Source organism: Parasteatoda tepidariorum, chromosome 1 (genome assembly GCF_043381705.1).
Source record: "Parasteatoda tepidariorum isolate YZ-2023 chromosome 1, CAS_Ptep_4.0, whole genome shotgun sequence".
In the NCBI taxonomy this organism is placed as follows: Eukaryota; Metazoa; Arthropoda; class Arachnida; order Araneae; family Theridiidae; genus Parasteatoda; species Parasteatoda tepidariorum.
Genome location: NC_092204.1, coordinates 28,566,838 through 28,585,179, shown reverse-complemented (window position 1 = coordinate 28,585,179; position 18,342 = coordinate 28,566,838). Strand labels below are relative to the sequence as shown.

The 18,342-nt window shown below is 31.0% G+C and overlaps 1 protein-coding gene across 2 annotated transcripts in view; it reads right to left on the bottom strand.

Annotated features, from left to right (window-relative positions):
• The window catches only part of LOC107449821 (cell adhesion molecule Dscam1), a 356,610-nt gene that overhangs the window by 58,076 nt on the left and 280,192 nt on the right, over positions 1-18,342 (bottom strand). For both annotated transcript variants that reach the window (XM_071177996.1, XM_071177997.1), the window contains exons 7-10: positions 15,946-16,215; positions 14,926-15,333; positions 10,034-10,195; positions 2,066-2,353 (exon numbers count right to left, since the gene is read on the bottom strand). In XM_071177996.1, coding sequence (XP_071034097.1) covers positions 2,066-2,353; positions 10,034-10,195; positions 14,926-15,333; positions 15,946-16,215 — 1,128 coding nt within the window. The remainder of the gene's footprint in view (positions 1-2,065; positions 2,354-10,033; positions 10,196-14,925; positions 15,334-15,945; positions 16,216-18,342) is intronic.

The following is an 18,342-nucleotide window of genomic DNA, read 5'->3' as shown; positions in this document are numbered from 1 at the left end:
TTTTGTTTTAATGACTGCGGTACTCATAATAGGCATGTAATTAAAAATTTTGCATATTCTGCTATCGCCACCAAGTTTAGAATTCCAAAATCAGCCAAAATCAGACATAGCGAAGAAGTCGAAAGATGGAAAAAGAAAGCACGATCGTCCGGAATCAGAAGCACCAAGAAAAAAAAAAGACTAAACAAAGACGCGTTAATATTAAAAAAAAAAGTAGGTTGTTGATACAAGCAAATCTGTAAAAAGACTGTCACCGAATATGGAATCGTAGTGAGTAAAAACACCATTCGATATCGTTTGAATGCAACACGGGTTTCTGTAAAAAAAAACTGGTTCCTGCCCGATTAAAATTTGCAAAGGAGCACGAAGCATGATCAACTCAAAATTGATAGAAGATCCCTTGGAGTGAATGCTGTATCTGAATTTAATTTTTTTGCACAGTGATGGAAGAAGTTTTATTCTTCGTCCAAAAGGCATCAGAATGGATTTCTGATACCAACTGCCAATAGTGAAGCCATAGAAATGGATCGCTTTGTTCTGAAAGAGCTTTCTATAATAATGGTATAGCCCCCTCGTATGCATCTATGGAACAATCGATAATCCTTATAAGAACAATTCGGAAGTTCACATGCTACCTTATGCTCTTAAAGAAATGCCCCATAGACGGATTTTACAGCAAGATGATGTTCCAAAGCACACCTCGCAAATTGTGACTTTCCGATCAACAACTAAGAATCTTAAGACTTTGAACTTTCCGAATCAATCCCCTGACCACAGTTCAAGAGAGCACCTTTGAGAATTAAAAGACAGAGTGCAGAAACATTCTTCAAAAGCAGAATTGTTTCAAGATCTTTACTCGGAATGAGCTAAAGTACCTATGTCGACTCTAGAATGTTACATACACAGATGGTGTGCCGTATTCATGAAAGCAAAAATATTTTCTAAAATTTCTTATGTTACGAAGATTAATTTCAATCAAAGTTTAGAAAAACTGAATCGTCTCAAAATTTTTGATTTCACATTTTCAAATTTTAGCTCGGTGTTTGTTAGATTAAAAATTTTCAAGTCTATTATTAGTTGCCTTTCATGTAAGAAGACTAAAGCTACAAATTACTAATATACATCAATAAGAAATTTTGCTTACGCAAAAAGTTAAAACAGAAAAGTTTATGGTCTCCTAACCTTTGCTTCCTACCGTAGGTACTTAATTGCAATAGTACAAAATTATATTTAAAGTGGAGGATGGTAAACTTATTTTTACTTTTGAAAAGAATAAAACCAAAAATTCTCAAAGCAGCTCAAAGAAAAAATATAATTGTTAATGAAAAATTCATTTGCTTTATAAATGAAATGGTGAAAAAATTCGACGTGTTTCTAAAGCTTTTGGGTGACATTGTTGCCTTGGCTTCGGCTATCATGATTTTTCTTGTTTTGTTTTCCCCTATTATTTTCCTTTCTATTTTTTTTTTGGTTGCCAACTATGCTTTTTTTCGACTGTGTGCCACGGTTTTCAATGTTTTGTTTTTCTCCTTTATTTTATTTTCTATTCTCTGTTGGCAACTAAGCGTTTTCTTTTTAAATTCTGTTTTGTTTTCAACATTTGAATACAGTTGTCAAGAAAATGAGCTCCTTGTTTTCAGCACTTCGACTTTTCATCCAGTATAATGAGATGACGCAAATGAAATTGATAAGTATGCCTTTATCCTTTCACCAATAAGGAAAATTTATTTATTAATATGGTAATCCTAAAATGTAGTTATCTCACCAATAAGGAAAATTTACTTGTTAATATGGTAATCATAAAATGTAGTTATCTCACCAATAAGGAAAATTCACTTATTAATATGGTAATCCTAAAATGTAGTTACTTAAAAGCTTTTCTTTCCTTCTTTTTTCCTAAGAGAGATAATGGAATTTCGATCTCAATGAGTTTTGTTTCTATTATGGTAAAATTGTAGAAGACTCAATTAGGAATATATTAATTTCTTCTATTTAAGACTTTTACAACCTCAAATTCTGGTTTAAAAAATGCTTTTAAACGTATCTAAAACACTCTTAATTTTACCATTAACTATGAGTTGCATGGTCATGTTGGCAGAGGAGGCCACATTGGTGGCAACACAGGTGTACATCCCTCTGTCGGCTGACGTGACTCTCTTGAAAGCAACAATCGATGAATCTTCCGTTGTCTGGACAGTGGTGTCACCGTGTGCAATGAAGGGTAATCCATTTTTCAACCAATGAAATCGCAGAGGCGGGTCCCCTTTGGTCACGATGCAAACCAACTTTGTTCTGGCACCTTCGTCCACAGTGTTACTCTCTCGAAAGAAGTGGGGATCAATCACGGGCGATACTGAAAGAAAAAAAATCAATTTTAAATAAAAATGTTTATAAAAATTGCTGACTTTCAGGAACATTGAAGCTAAAAATCTTATTATAATTGTAATGCTATTGCTTCCTAGCTTAAATTTATAAATATATTTTAATTATTCTAATCAGATTTTAAATCAATAAAATAAACTAGTTAATTTTTATCCTATTTTAGGAAAAGCGAATATTTTTTTCTCATTTCAAATGTCTAAAAATTTTACGCCATCGTTGTACTTTACGGATTGTATCGTTGAACTCTTTTCGTGAGCATCATATAGGTGGATCAACGTCACACCAACAACATAAGAAGGTCAGAGCAGAGGGAGAGAGAGGGGGGGGGAATTACACTCTTGCCTGGAGCGGTATTCGATCCTGAGACCTTTCTGACTTGAAGTCAGCTCCCTAACCACCATATAGGCGCCCGCCTGCATAAAATACTCGTCTGGGGTTCTTGGTCATGAGTCATGGTTGATGTCATTGATGAGGGTCTTGGCCATGACATCGATGAAGCAGGAATATATTCATATCAGGACAAGGTAAAATCCATACATTTCAGTATCCCATCAAACGATACCGTACTGAAACAGCTGCTTGGAATGGCGAATTATCAAACAAGAGTTATTTAACTATTTTCAGTTATTACGTCAAACTTGATTTTTAAGTTATCCATAAAGAATAAGTTTGTTTGGAACTCTCCACAGGCAAGTGCACTGAAAAAGGTGAAATGCGTGTTGTCATTCAAATCAATACTCAAATCAATATTTCAGCTGATGCTTCTTCTTTTCTTTTTATGAATTAGAAGCCACATCGCGTCAGAAACATGATTCTACAATTAAGTTAGTAGCTCATGCATCCAGAATTCCTAATTTCCAATGACAAACGTTACGCCCACATAAATAATTTGATGATCTGCCATAATTTTGTGATTGGGAATGGAAACTAGTTGTTTGCACTACTCCTATTGGTCATCATTTCCATTCCAATAGAAATGGCTTCTGATTGGTTGCTACTAGTAACTGATTGATCATTGATAATTTTTTTGCTGACAGGTACGAGAAGTGGTGTCAGTTTAAATCTCTCTATTAATTAAGATAAAGTTTACGAAAACTTGCTACAGATATAACCCATGATCGTTCTACTGGATCGTATGTCACTGACGTGAAATATCCTCAGTGGTAGATTGATCATGGGCTAGAGTCTCCTTGTCTTTAAGCTAACCGTTTGAGGCTCTCGTGGTTTCTCTCTCCATGTAACGCAAATGCGGGTTAGTTCAATCAAGAAGTCCTCCTGGAAGGCAAATGTTTCCCTATACTTGATCAAGGAGTTACCTTGTCTTCTGGATTGGGTTCAAAAATTACAAGGATACAGAGTTGAACGCAGGAAGTTCAGCGACGGATATGAAATAAAAATAAGAACTCAGTAATTTATTTGTAAAAATAATAATTTTTTACAAGTAAAAAGTGAGGAAGATCACATACGAGATGGCTAGATAATGTAGAAAAGTATGTGAATAATGTGGGAGTTCCTAGTTGGAAAGTTGTAGCATCTGATAAATTAAGATGGTTAAAGCTGCCTGAGATAGTCAGGGTTGGTAATCGGCCATAGTGTAAGAGATAGATATTTCTCTGGAAAAGTCAATTCCAATTTTTAAAATATACATGCATATTTTGTGGATAATTTTTTTTAAAATAAATGTTATTTATCATGATCTGAAAAATATTATTAAGAAATAAATTATATTACTCACTTCCTGTACTTATAAATCCCTAGTTAAGCAGAAACAATTTATCAAGGAAAAATTACTTTTCATATTTATTTTGTTATCGTTCCTGTTAAAACCCATTACACGGTAATTAATCGTCTCCAGGAAAAAGAAAAACGCACTTATTGAATGAGAAAGATTAATGTTTCTAAAATTATAAATGTCACTTAATAAATTAATGCAATTAAAAACCATTCTTATCATTATAATAGCAGATTCATAAATGTTATTAATGACCTTAAATACTGATGAGATTATGTCAAAATGAAACTTATTTATAATGGCTCTGAACGCTTATGAAAACCAGGCCCTGCATGGTTTACATTTAAAGTTATAAATTTTAATGTCATCTTATAAAAAATTACTTTGAATATGAACTATAGAGTACTTAATAAAAAAAAATTCTCAAAAAAATAAGTTCTAAAGGAAATTGAAAAGCGAAAAATAATCTTAAGACTCGTTAAAAAACAAGAATATTTTTTCAAGTAAGAAAAAAATGATGAAATCTATATTTCTTAAAGATTTTTTATTATTGTTAGAATACATATTAATATACAATTGAACCAGAAATACAATGCCAACTTGGAACAGTTGTATCAGATTACAAACGTGTCATTTACAGAAATTATAACAACGATTGGCATTTATGAATGCTAATCATTATTCTTTATCGAAACATTATGAAAAATTATACATTATAATTATAATCAAAGGAGAGAAAAAAATTACATTCTTGGGAGAAAATTAAATGCTTAACGTTTTAAGAACCGAAGGAAGAAGAAAGAAGTGTTTCCACAAGCCCGTACCAAGTGCCAAGTGCTTGGAAGTACGTTCCAAGTGTATACGTAAGCACGTGGCCGGGTGGTATTCCTCGTTAAGTTTCATTTCATTTAACCCTTTGCTTACGATGTACTATGTTGTACCATCACATGTGGTTCACATGTTGTACCAGCCTTAAGCAAAAGGTTAAAAATTCATAAAAAATCATATCTGCAATTAAATACCGTGAAATGTACAGTATATTATTGTAGATAGTATCTGAATATATCAAAATGAAATGATTGCCATATTTAAAATAAAATAAATAATTGCAAAACTGATTCAAAACATACTAAATACCATCGAGCAAAACCCAAACTGCAAACGATGAATCAACACCCTCATAAACAAATTAGAATACCATCCTTTTCCCATTCTGTCTAAACGAATGCGCGCCATTATTTACTTGTTTAATGTTTGTTTACGCGTCAGATAAAGTAAAAAAAATATTGAAAGCTTATACTCAAAGGAAACACCTGTGGGATATTATTTGAAATCATAACGGACTTTAATCACAATCTAGAGCTATTCAAAAATTGAAATAAAACATTTCAAATTGAAATCTCGCCCAGGGATTCAAGGCCCGTTGGAGTCAGGAAAGCTCTTCTCATTTATGATATCGTGGACAGTGAAGGGTGAATAAAGTTTATATGACAGCGATCCTGAACGGGTTAAGAGACAGTGATTTTCAGTTTGAAGTAAACATCAGAAATCTTGATTACTATATTTGTATAATCACGTGAATAATAAATATATTCTGCATTCTTTATCGCAGAATTCATCTAAGTCTATAAGCGACAAAATTTTTCTGCTCACAGATTAGCAGTTTTGCATAGAGCAATGAATTGCATGCCACATGTTTCAAGAAATAGTCTACATCCATAAAATAGTCAATGTTAAAATGATATTCCACTACGTTAGCGTTTTTAACTTAAGGATTTTTGCAAAATCTGTTATTTTCATTTACGTAAGCTTGGTATTTTTTCACAGGTCAAGGCGCATTTCACCAGAACTGGCAATTACTTAAACTAACGTAAATTTGAGAAATCTCCATATTTTCCATAGAGTTATAAATACTCTATGATATTTTCCCGCTTACGGAAGAAGCAAATTCTTGTAACCCTTTGCGTAACAAGCAACATGTGTTAAAGCTTTAGACAGAATGTGCACCGTCAATTTTGACGCATAAACCTTTCCTGGACGTAGAGGAAATATTGTTAAACTTACATAAGAGCGTTCTTAGTTCTTTTTTAATAGTTAATATGGCTTTATAATTAATATTTTTTAATTAATGGCAAGTCTAAGGATCAACGAAAGCACAAAAATAGCATTACAGCGTTACAGGGGTATACGTGCTATAGGGCAAAAACAGGAAAATCTGTTACCGACCATAGACCAGTCGTGAAATATTTAATAGTGGCCACTTTTGAAAACATTTAGCTACTTTTTTTCAAAAATTGAAAATTTTAAGCTACCAAAAAACTATTGATACTACAAAGCATTTCTTTTGATGTATTTCCTAAAACATGGTAAACACTACAGAGGTTTATTTTTAAAAGGAAGAAAAAATATCTTGGAGGAAAACTCTAAGTAAAATTTCAGTTTTGTATATTCCTTCCTAAATCATAGTTATATATTTTGAATATTCCTTTTTAAATCATAATCGATTGAGTTTTTGAATCAATAACACAACATAAAATTTATTTATTGCAAAAAAATGGAAATTTGTTATCGTAAAGATGAAATTATATTATTTAGATTACTTATAAATATCGTCCATAATTGTCTTTTTTTTTAAAAAAAGCAATATGAAATTAACTTTGATAACAAAATTCAATACTCCAAAATTTTGAACCAGCGTAAAATGAACGTTTCTGAAGTTATTACGGCTGTCTCGTATAACAAGCAATACGATAAGTTTAAGACTCATATTTTACAGCGCATGCATCAGATGCATTTTTGGTGAAAAAATGGGGATCTGGTGGCGATTATCAAAGAAATTTTCAATCGCTATTTTTTATTTATTTAGTGGCTCTGTGGTGGTATGCACTAGAGTATAACTCTAAAGTTTACTTCTTTGTGACATAGATAAAAGAAAAATCAAACGCCACGCTTAAACCTTAATGTAACTAAACCTTAATGTAACCATCAATTTAAACGCAAACGATCAATTTAAATTTAATGACCGATTTAGTCTAACAAAATACGCCAATTAGCTTCATAAATTACAAAAAAAAACTATATTTAAATATATTTCTGACTATATTTAAGATATTTGCTTTGAATCATCCGAATTTTTTTCCCTGCACTTACTGGTAAGAAACTATAAAATGTGACACGAACTATATACTCCCCTTTTAACTTTGGTAAGTATTATTTTGCTATTGGATAAGACCCAGTTGTATGAAAACAAACTGAAAACTCATAGCCATTTCCTTTCTATCGTTATGGCTCAATATATTTCTTTTCTTTTTATAAACTGCAATAAGTCTACTAGTTTTTTTTTTGTGCCATGACGTTCCTCTTATTTCTCTTTTCTTGTTTAAAAGTCCACCTCACGGACTGAAACGGGGGCAATTGTCGAAATAGACGATTTATGAAAGAAAGTGAAAACATTTCACACGACATAAATTTTCCTCTTTTTATTTTCAGTGAATTATTCTTTCGAAATTTCGCAAAAGTCTATTTATGCTTTTTATATCAAGGAAACTAAAGTGTTTTATTTTGATTCATAATATTTCCCAAAAATTTTGCCTTAAAATTTTTTTCATCAGGCTGAAGCCAATTTCAGGTCAACAAACTAACGGGTCACAAGAGGCTGCTGGTAACTTTGGAGATAGGGTCATATCGTAACAAGTTTGCTCATATAAATAACCACGTAAATCATAGAAAAACTGTATGTTATGATTTCACAATGATTACTAATACCATGGATACTTGAACCCAAAACTTTAAAAGATTTTGATTCAATGGAGTCATTTAACAACACTTTAAGAGTAATCCAAGCGGTTTCTTGCGATGCCACCTCCTTCGGGAGTTGACATTTTTAGTATAGTGTTTTCTATATTACTTTTAAAATAGTACTAAAAGAGAATTTCTCTGTTAGAACAAATAAATGCCTATTTTTAGTTTTCAATTTATATTTTAAGTAATTTTGATGTAAATTTAATTAAACAAGCCAATTACTTTAAAAATAATTTTCAACACAATGTAAGATCGCATGCTGATAGTTCAATAAAGGGTTTGTTCAGAACCATCTCTGACTTTTGCAAACCTATTTTCTTTATATCTGTACAAAACATCTCCTGTTTTAAACTGAGATAAGTTTCTGGTTTTCAATTAATTCAAATGTATCTCTTCACAACTGAAGCATAAAGAAATATAGCGAAAAAAATATTTTGCAGTTCTGAATTTCTAATTTACTGTTATAAGTCATAATAAGAAAAACAAAAAACGAATTATACTGCCAGGTGGCTACTAACTTAAGGTCCACATACGTGGACATCAGGTTTTAACTAAATAAAATAATATGCACATTTCAAATGTTAAATTGCTCCTAAAGTAGAAACAAGCATGTATATTGTTGTATTACGGTCTGTCTAAATACAATCATGAATAGATGTAATAATTGTTTAGAAATTCTATTTTAAAAAAGACGAAGCTTCTTTATGATGAGATGCAATACTAAATGCAATACCAATGCATTTTAGCATGAAATTTCATTTTCAGAACTATTTTAACTATGAAAATAAAACAAAATAAATAATTATTGAAAAGAATCTAACATTGACTAGAGAAAATATTTAATTATTGGGAGTAAAATTTCGAAATTATGGAGAAAAAAACACACAAAAAGTTAAAGTTATTAAATATATGTATGTGCATTAATATAAAACAATTACTTAAAATACGCATGAAAATGTTACTAAATACATATAAAATTTAATATTTACTAGTATATATTCAATTATACTATACTATAGGATATACTATACTGTAGAATAATATTATAGGATTTTACTTGACTACTACGCTGTCATAAATTGTCATTACGCACCAAGGTGCTCACACGTAGACCAGGTTATTCATGACTGTATTGTTTCTAAATATTAAGTAAATACAAATTTAAGCTTCATACAGGTCACAGAACTAAGTCAAAAGTAAAGAATTATTTTCAGATTAACTAAGTTGTGTAATATTTATAATTAGTTACATTTTTGACTAAGTTATTTTGAATAATTTTATCCATCACCGTCAAGGTATTTACTAACATTCTCCCACAATTTACGACTTACTCTTAACTTTTGGGCATCAGTGAAGTATATGATTGTCAAAAGCAGTATAATAGGAGAGATGCCGATTTCAAGAACTAGATTAGTGTAGACATTTCTAACAATCAGTATAGTTTGTTCTACCCCATTGAAACGCAAATACTACTATTTGATAAATTTATANAGTATATGATTGTCAAAAGCAGTATAATAGGAGAGATGCCGATTACAAGAGCTAGATTGGACAATGCATGTTTAATTAGTGTAGACATTTCTAACAATCAGTATAGTTTGTTCTACCCCATTGAAACGCAAATACTACTATTTGATAAATTTATAACACAGCGCATGATTGTCAAAAGTAGCATAGGAAGAGATAAAATGATTGCAATAACCATAGGTTATCCATGCATGATTAACCTGTGTCAGCATAGTTCTGGAAATATGCATCTTTTATACTATGTATCATATAAGACTACTGTGTACTAGTGTACTATATATCATATAAGACTACTGTGTACTAGTGTACTATATATCATATAAACAGGTGTAACGTATGATGTAGCAGAAGTCGAATTCTTGGCCACAGATGGCGCCACTGAAAAACAAGAATCGCACACTCTGCCTTAAATTTGCTCGGTTTCACCAAGCAGGCTTGCCCGTGTGGTAAGTGGCATTAGAATCAACCAACCAACCAATATAAGATACCTTTCTTGGAATGAGTTCTGCTACAAAGTACCCTATTTTTTGTTGAAGGGTGAATAATTTATCATGCAAAAACAGACACCGAGAGAGACATAATTATACACACCCACTACTGAAACAAATGTTGCTCCCGTTGCCATTTCACCATCCATACTGCGAACGACGCAACTGTATTCACCTTCATCAGCTGCTCTTTGGACACTCTGAATGGTCAGCGTCCCGCCGTGGGACACCTTTTGTCGGTGGTTCAATGGTAAGAGGATGCCACCTGAAACATGAACCAAAGATAAATAAAATGTTTTCGGAATAAACAGATGATCAGCGTCCCACTATAAGACACCTTTTGTCAGTGGTTTAATGATAAGAAGATTCCAGCTGAAAAGGTGCTACAATAATAAATAAAATGAATTTAAAATAAACAGATGCTAATCGTCCAATCATGGGGCACCTTTTATGGATGGTTTGATGGTAAGAGAATCGAATCCATTTGCTCACCGAAGAGAACGCATTAAAAAAAATTATTATGTTCGTTAAGTTTAGATAGATAATACACTGGTTATCATAAATTAAGGAAAATTCACAAAAATCGCGATAACTCAAGAAATTACACATGGAATTTTATGAAACTTACCCACAATATACAANTTTTGCAGTTATAACTAAGATTCATTACTATATTAAATTTTTATTTACCTTTTAATTTCGATAGTTTACATTGTCAAAAATTATTTTTACGCAAATGATTTTCAGAGGTAAGAAATTAAAATATCATTGCAGTTGTCTTTGCATTCTTCACTGTTCATTCGATATTTCAGACTCAAAGAAGTGATTTTTAAGGGATAATCAATCTACGGGTGGTTAAAAAAATCATGTTTATCCCTTAAACTGATTTTCTTCCGAAGAAAATAAACATAAAAAAAAACATGAAAATAAACATGAAAAGAAAAAGGGGAAGAAAGAAGATTGTTAGGGAAAGTAGGTATCAGTAGACTAAAAAAGCAGCCGAGAAGAGAAATTGAAAGTTTCAGTTGTAGCCAAAAAAGTGTATCTTATTTTTCAAAAAAACCATTTGCTTAAAAGGTTTTGGAGGAATTTTAGGAACATAATGGCTTTATAAAGGACAACAAAGTTTCTTTGTTCGCCTAATAAGAAATGATGCATCAAAAAAAGTTTCGGAAATAGTAACAAAGCCTCCTTTTTTATTCTTCGATTTCAATCACACGAAACTTAACATTTCAGTCTTTTTACATTTATTTCCAAAGGTGTTTGTTTCTTTGGTTCTCTTTAATTAAAAATGCTATTCTTTTACGCATTCATACATAATTTTGTAAACCAAGTCAAGGGAAATAAGACATCTTCAAAAAGATATATTTTAACCTATAGCCTGTACTTTTCATGAACCAGAAAAGAGATTGTGCAACTTGGAGGTGTTAGAAACTAAGGCTAAAATTTATTTTTATTATTTTTTAACTGACCATTTTTAGGTAAAAATTGGGCTTTTTTGCATATAGACTTAACACAGTAAAACAATTTCTATAGCCTAAAACAAAAACTCCCTCAAGGATTTTATTTAGACTGCTATCAACTATGTTTTGAACTATTGCCTTAAAATCAAGTGCATACACTACTGAGTTAGGGATCAATGTAGTTAAAAGAGCAAAGTCTTTGCGAAAAAACATGCATAAAAAATAAAAATTATAATTTTTTCTCTTAGTCTGTAGTTCAAAACATGCGAGCTATAACCATTAACATTCATGAAAAACTGTAGTCAATTACTTTAAAAACTGCATGAGATATCGTGTTTAAGGTGGAGTAAAGAGTGAAAAAATCTGATTCTGAGACAAGCGCATTTATAGTCTTAAAACCATTAGTCTATCCAGTGTAATCACCTTGCAAAAAAACTGCTATAACGTTCCAAATGATTGAAGTACATACAAAAGTAAAGTATTTTTGGAAAGCTAAGAGAACATGAATTCAAAATTTATAATATACTGAATTTCGAAAATTTTTGCCCTGAATCATGTTTTTGCTCTAGATACCTTAATTTTGCTTCCTGTCCAAAAGAGACAATGATAGTTCTGTTTAAGTTCTCTTGTTGACTTAGATATGTTGTCAAAAAGAAAACGGAGGCTATTTTCGAAAAGAAAAAAAAATGAAAGTTTGCACAACACGTTCATATTACCTTTGTAGATAGAGAAACTCTTTTCTCTATATGTGCCTCAGTGAATTTTGAGCATTATTCTTGACTATAACAGATTGTACACTGAACACATGCTGACATTAAACACACTTTAAAAATTGTGGAGTGATACCTCTCTGAATTTAGCGCAGAAGAACTTCAAAAATTATGGGACCGAATCCTTAATTTCAAATCTATCGTTCATAAGCATTTGAAGTATGTATTTAAATCAATAATGAAGAATGCTTAGCTCAAACTCACGCGTGCCTTAATATTTTATTAGTAAAATAAGTGACGTAAATATGAATTGCATACTTCAATTAATGATCTTTATTCTATTTATGCTTTCAATATGATATTAAAAGGGTTAAGAATGAGGGTTAGAATTTAAAATTCGATAGCAGCATTTTAGGAAAGTTTCAAAAATTTCACTTTATTGATTTTATGATGACCAGAGTATTTTTAAGAGTAGCAATAAAATAAATACCAATAAAATAACTAACAATAAAATAAATAACAATAAAATAACTAACAATAAAATAAATAACAATAAAATAAATAACAATAAAATAAAGAACAAAATATAAATAGCAATAAAATAAATAACAATAAAATAAATAACAATAAAATAAATAACAATATTAAAAATAGTGTCAGGGTCACGTGATGTAATAACACGCATTTTCTGATGTTGCGAGCTAAAAGCTTGATATTATAGATATGATCATTNAAATAAAATTAAATTAAATTAAATAACAATAAAATAAATAATAAAATAAATAACAATATTAAAAATGGATTAGATATTAAAAAGGAAAAGGATAAATATTATTTCCAGAAAAGGAAATGATAAATATTATTTTCAGGCGTGGATTATTTCCTCTTAACTCTGTGTATATTTTTTTTTGCAGAAAGCATTGCACCTATGATTATCATATCCAATGTATAGTACTTCAGTAGAATGCTTAATACATGGAATTAATTTATAGCCAATTCATTATTTGTTACACAAAGTTACATAATAAGGGAAATATAATCCAAACTGGATATTTCGTCTTTATACAGATATTCTGTATTTATACCACTACTCCACTAGTTCTGTATTTATACACTTAGTTTTAAACTTTTGTAACTTTTTTGCTTATTTTAACAATAGCAACTGCCACTTAAAGCTGGCTGATATGTTAGAGCCACTACATCTGCTTACAACAGAAACATTACTGCCATTCTATTTTAGTCGCTTGTCTTCTGTAAGTCAATATACTATTTCCCATTCAGCATTTATCTGAGTGATTAAAAAGGTACTCGCAATATGTCATAATTTTTATTTTCACTTATTAGATCTTTAATCGAATAATAAATTTTTTTCAAAGCAATTAGGAAGTCCCGCCCAGTTTCATAATTGATTTTATGCAACTAGTCACTTGGTCGTGTCTAATCACGTTTTTGTGATGCTTTTGTGATGTGTCATGCTAACGTTTCCGCTATAAGGCATGGGCTTGTCATCACCTGAATCAATTATCGGATCAGGTTTAATTTTATACCTTCAAGCGACGTCATGTGTATGTGTCGAACCTCATTGGCTGACCAATGCGCAACGTTGCTTGCAGGTATCTAATTGCTTCGAATTGTTTTTTTCTTCTTCTTTTTTTAAAATTCGATATTTTATTTAAAAAAAATTAAGACTATTTTTATTCATAAAAGATATGATTATATTTGCATGTAAGAATATTTTGTTAATCGTAATGAAATAGACAATTACCTAAATTTAAAAAAAAATCAACTATGCATATCTAGAAGTCATTAAGAAGCAAATAAATGAGAAATATTTTTTCTTGTTAACAATAATAATAAATTTAGATCATATAGCAACTTAAATGGGAAACGGTTTTCTTTCTTGAGTCTTTGGTATTGTCAAAACTTTCGATATTAATATTAAGATTTACATCAAGCAACATATAATCTCTTTTCTTTTTTTTTTGCTTATTTTTGCTACTTTAGACATTAAGTCATATTCGAGCTACAAAATAAACATCTTGCGATAGATAAATTTTTTCAGAACAATAGATAAATAGTCATTAATTAAAGGGGGAAAAACTAAACAAAAAAACTCAAAAAAGCACTTAAAATTGCTGTAATTTTTGAACAAACTGGAATTTCGTAAAAAAACTCTCGTTAAGGTTTTAAAAAGTTAACCTTAGTTTAATTTCAATTGTTTTGTTGCATTTCTGTGGATTGCATGGTATTTCCTCTACCACAAATTTATGAGTTAATAATTATGGAATTAATTATAAATTTTAGTTATTTTAAGATTGTTACACATTTTTCTACACATCTTCGCAATTTCATACTTCTAAATCGTACAAAAGCAGCAAAACAAAATAAAAACAACTAGCATAAAGTCGACAACTCAAAATAGTAGAGGTGCTTAAGATTTTTTAATATGGAGAGGAAAAGATAGGAAACCAGAAAAAATACATTTAGTTTTCTAATATAAGCTACACATTTTTTATTATGCATCAGGTTAATGTCTGCTGTGCATATAAAAACATACTCTGTCTTAACAAAAAACTTCCTCTGTGAGAAATATCTACACGGGAAGATTCTGCGATGGTTAGGAGAAATAGTGTTAAATAATCCAATATCTGGGGAGAAATGTTAACTTTTTTTTTATTAATATTCTAATTATATTATGTGTTTGGCAAATGTTTTCTAAGTTCTTTTAAAGAAAACAAAATACTAAGCTGAATGTTCTTATAATATGGAACCACAGTAACATTAAATTTTTAGTAGCACGTAACCAACATTTATTTACTTACTTTTGAACCATCTGACGCCTTTTATCGGGTAACCACCATACGGGCATCGGACGATCAGATCTTCACCCGAAATAGCAGTCACATTCGACATGGGTCTTATGAATGTCGGTCCGTAGACATTAAGTCTCGCTGCGTGGAAGGTGCTCCCAACGTCATTGCTGACTTGGCATTTGTATTCACCGCCATCGTCCACTCTTGCGTCACTTATGTTAAGAAAACTCACCACATTAGCGTGTTCGGTGATATAATCGCCCAGGGTAATCCTTCCAGTTCTGGACACAACCCCACCGTCCAAGTACCACGTGATTCTAGGTGGAGGGTTACCAGTTGATGTGCATTTCAAAGAGACAAGTGAACCAGGATGTGCAGTTTGTTCCGGAAAAACTGATATTAGACTTGGTGGGACATCTGCAACAGAGTTAACAGAGTTTTTCTGTAGTTTGAGTTCAGTCGTATGACATATTGAAATCTACACAAAATTAGAAACAAAATAAATTGTGTTCCGACGTCAATTGAGAATTAGTTTAAATAATTGTTTTAAATCGTCTGACAACTCTTGTAAATATAATAACTGCAACTCTGACTGGTTGCTAGGCAACCAAACGATTTTTTCTTGTTATTAAGGTTTTTTTGCTTATCGTCTGTGTATGTCAGTGGAAATAAAAGAAAAAGATCGCTGTAATAGCTAACAGATTGTTCGACAATTGCTGAAAAATTGTTCGACATGGAATTACCTGTTATAATTTTTAAAAAAATCAGTTTGATGAAGTATGAAATACAATTGAAAAAATAGCTAGCTACAATGAATTACACGATACAATTGAAAAGGATACTAATATAATTAATAAATTGCATACTATAATTAAAAAATCAAAATCATTAAAAAATCAATAAAATGGATAACGTGATACACGGGAAAAAGAGAGATGCATGAAGTTGCGCGACACAATGATTTGAAACTGCACATAGATTTTTCAATGAAAGGATATATGAAAAAATTTACATTTAATATTATCATACCTGAGATTTTCAATTCGGCCGTCCCCTGCGCACCATCGTTTTCATTGTAGACGAAGCACTGATACATCCCTCTGTCTTCACGTCTCAAGGCAGTGATGTGCAGCACGTCTCTCGTCACTAGCTGGATTCGATTCGAAGGAACGATCGGCCTCTGGTCTTTCTTCCAAGATATTGTGTGCACGGGATAGCCACTGACGTTGCACGTAAACGTTCCTTCCTGTCCTGTGTTGAGGGTCTGATGGGGTGGTAAAAGCGAAGCCTGCAATGACGCTGCAATAGAAAAAAACGAAACTTTTGTAAGCAATTTAAAATTATACAATAATATGAAAAATGTAATATCATTTTGTCAAAATAATCAAATTTTAAAAGTTTAAATTCAATCAAAATTTATGTTTCAATTATAAATTTTAGGTTAGAGGGAATAAAAAGAGTTGAATACTTTATAAAGAGCTCTAATGTCTGTAAGCATTATCTGTTAAAACTTTTTCATCGGTATGGATTTCACTTAGTCATTTTAAAAGAAATCTGTTTTCTGCACTTTTTAGATATCCGATAATGATATTAAAAACAAGGAGGGATCGAAATCTCAATGACGTTTCCACATGAATCTGTCTCTTCCTACATTAATATTTTTTATTGGACTCTAATGTAACATGTGACATGCGTTAATACATCACGTTGCAAAACACATTAAATGCAAAACACGATAAGCGTCCGTGTAATAGAGCTTGGATTAAAACCTACAACTAAACAAAGTTATTATATATGTCCAAAACTTTCACAAAGCAATCAAACGCAAGTCGTATAATGCTTGTCAACTTTTCTTTACATATTTGAAAATTTATACCATTTAAAACATATGTACACATAAAATATGAGCTGATGCATTCCTAAAATATTTTGATTAATGAATCAGATAGATGGCAAAGAAAAAGAGAATAAAATACTAATCTATATACATATTTCTCTTACACGGTGACAAAAAAAAGCCTCATTACAACTCCCCGAATGGCAAAGCTAGAAAATCGACCAATGATTGCCGCTAAAAATGTCACGTGCCATATCTAGCATAGGTGGCTCAACATATAACGCTTTTAAAAACAGAAACTGAAATAACCAGAGAGATCATTCTATCAGCTGCGGCAATCTCATACTATCAAGCTAGGCAGAAGTGAGTAGTCTTTGTCGATAGATCTCTATTTTAGTATTTTGTCGAAAGCGCTTTTTTTCACTAATTTATATATTACGAATTTATTTGACGATTTTTGATTTATATCGCGAATTTATTTGTTTTATTATTGCTATTAGTTATTCATTGAAAATTGAGTCTCAGTCGTGCCGTTACGCTTTAAGATTTTATACTATAGCACATTTCTAATAGGTTTAACAAATTACATGTTATTTATTTGAATTCAAATTTATTTTAATGACTTAATATTTATTAAAAAGATATAATTTTTAAAAAAAAATTGTTATATGGATTTGAATGATTGTTTTGAATTCTTAGAATTTTGTGCATTTGCAATGTAACTTAGTAGCGAGCAAAGCGAGCTTGGTTTGCGAAGCAAACCATATAAGATTGCGTAGCAATTTTCAGGGGTCGGCGAGCGTTAGCGAGCAGGGGGCACAGCCCACTAGTTAAAAGGAATTTTTTCAATTTGTAACAAATTGTATATAACATTTGTGAAAAAAATGAGAAATATTGAATTCATTCCAATCAAGAGCAAAAATTGTGGGAGTGCATTGTAAAATGTTTATTACAATTAGAGCTTCATAAATAGACGAAATGTTGCATTTATAATTCACAAAATATTGAGAAACTATTCAGTGACCCTTCATAATGTATGGAGAAAAAAGAACAAAAGACGGTCCAACATAAATCCGAAATAAAATATCTTTACTGGAATTAAACCATCAAAAATGATAGAAATAAAATACTTATATTTGATATGAGAAATACACGTCATTTTTATGCCAGTATGGAAACACGCGTTATTTATACCTTAATAAGAGGAGCATATACTTCTCTTTTCTTCTTTTTGCGTCTTTTTCGAGGGTGCATACTTGTTATATTCCTTCACGTAGTCAATAAAAAGAAGAGTTATAGCATAATAAATTTTGGCGGATGCATTTTATGCTGGAATCCGCTGTTCGTGTAAAAAAAGGGAAAAAATGAACATTCGCAAATGCATGTTCATTTTTTAAAGGGCCTTTTTACATGTGTTTATCAGAGTGCGTTTTTATGTCGAATATAAATATTTTTTTAAGATCCAAATATAGCTTTGTCATATTTTATACATTAACGTTTTTCTTACTGTTCGCGAATTAAAAAGGTCATATTATTAATTACTAAACAAACATTTCACTTGTTTTTTTATGTCTGCTTGTTTTAAATAC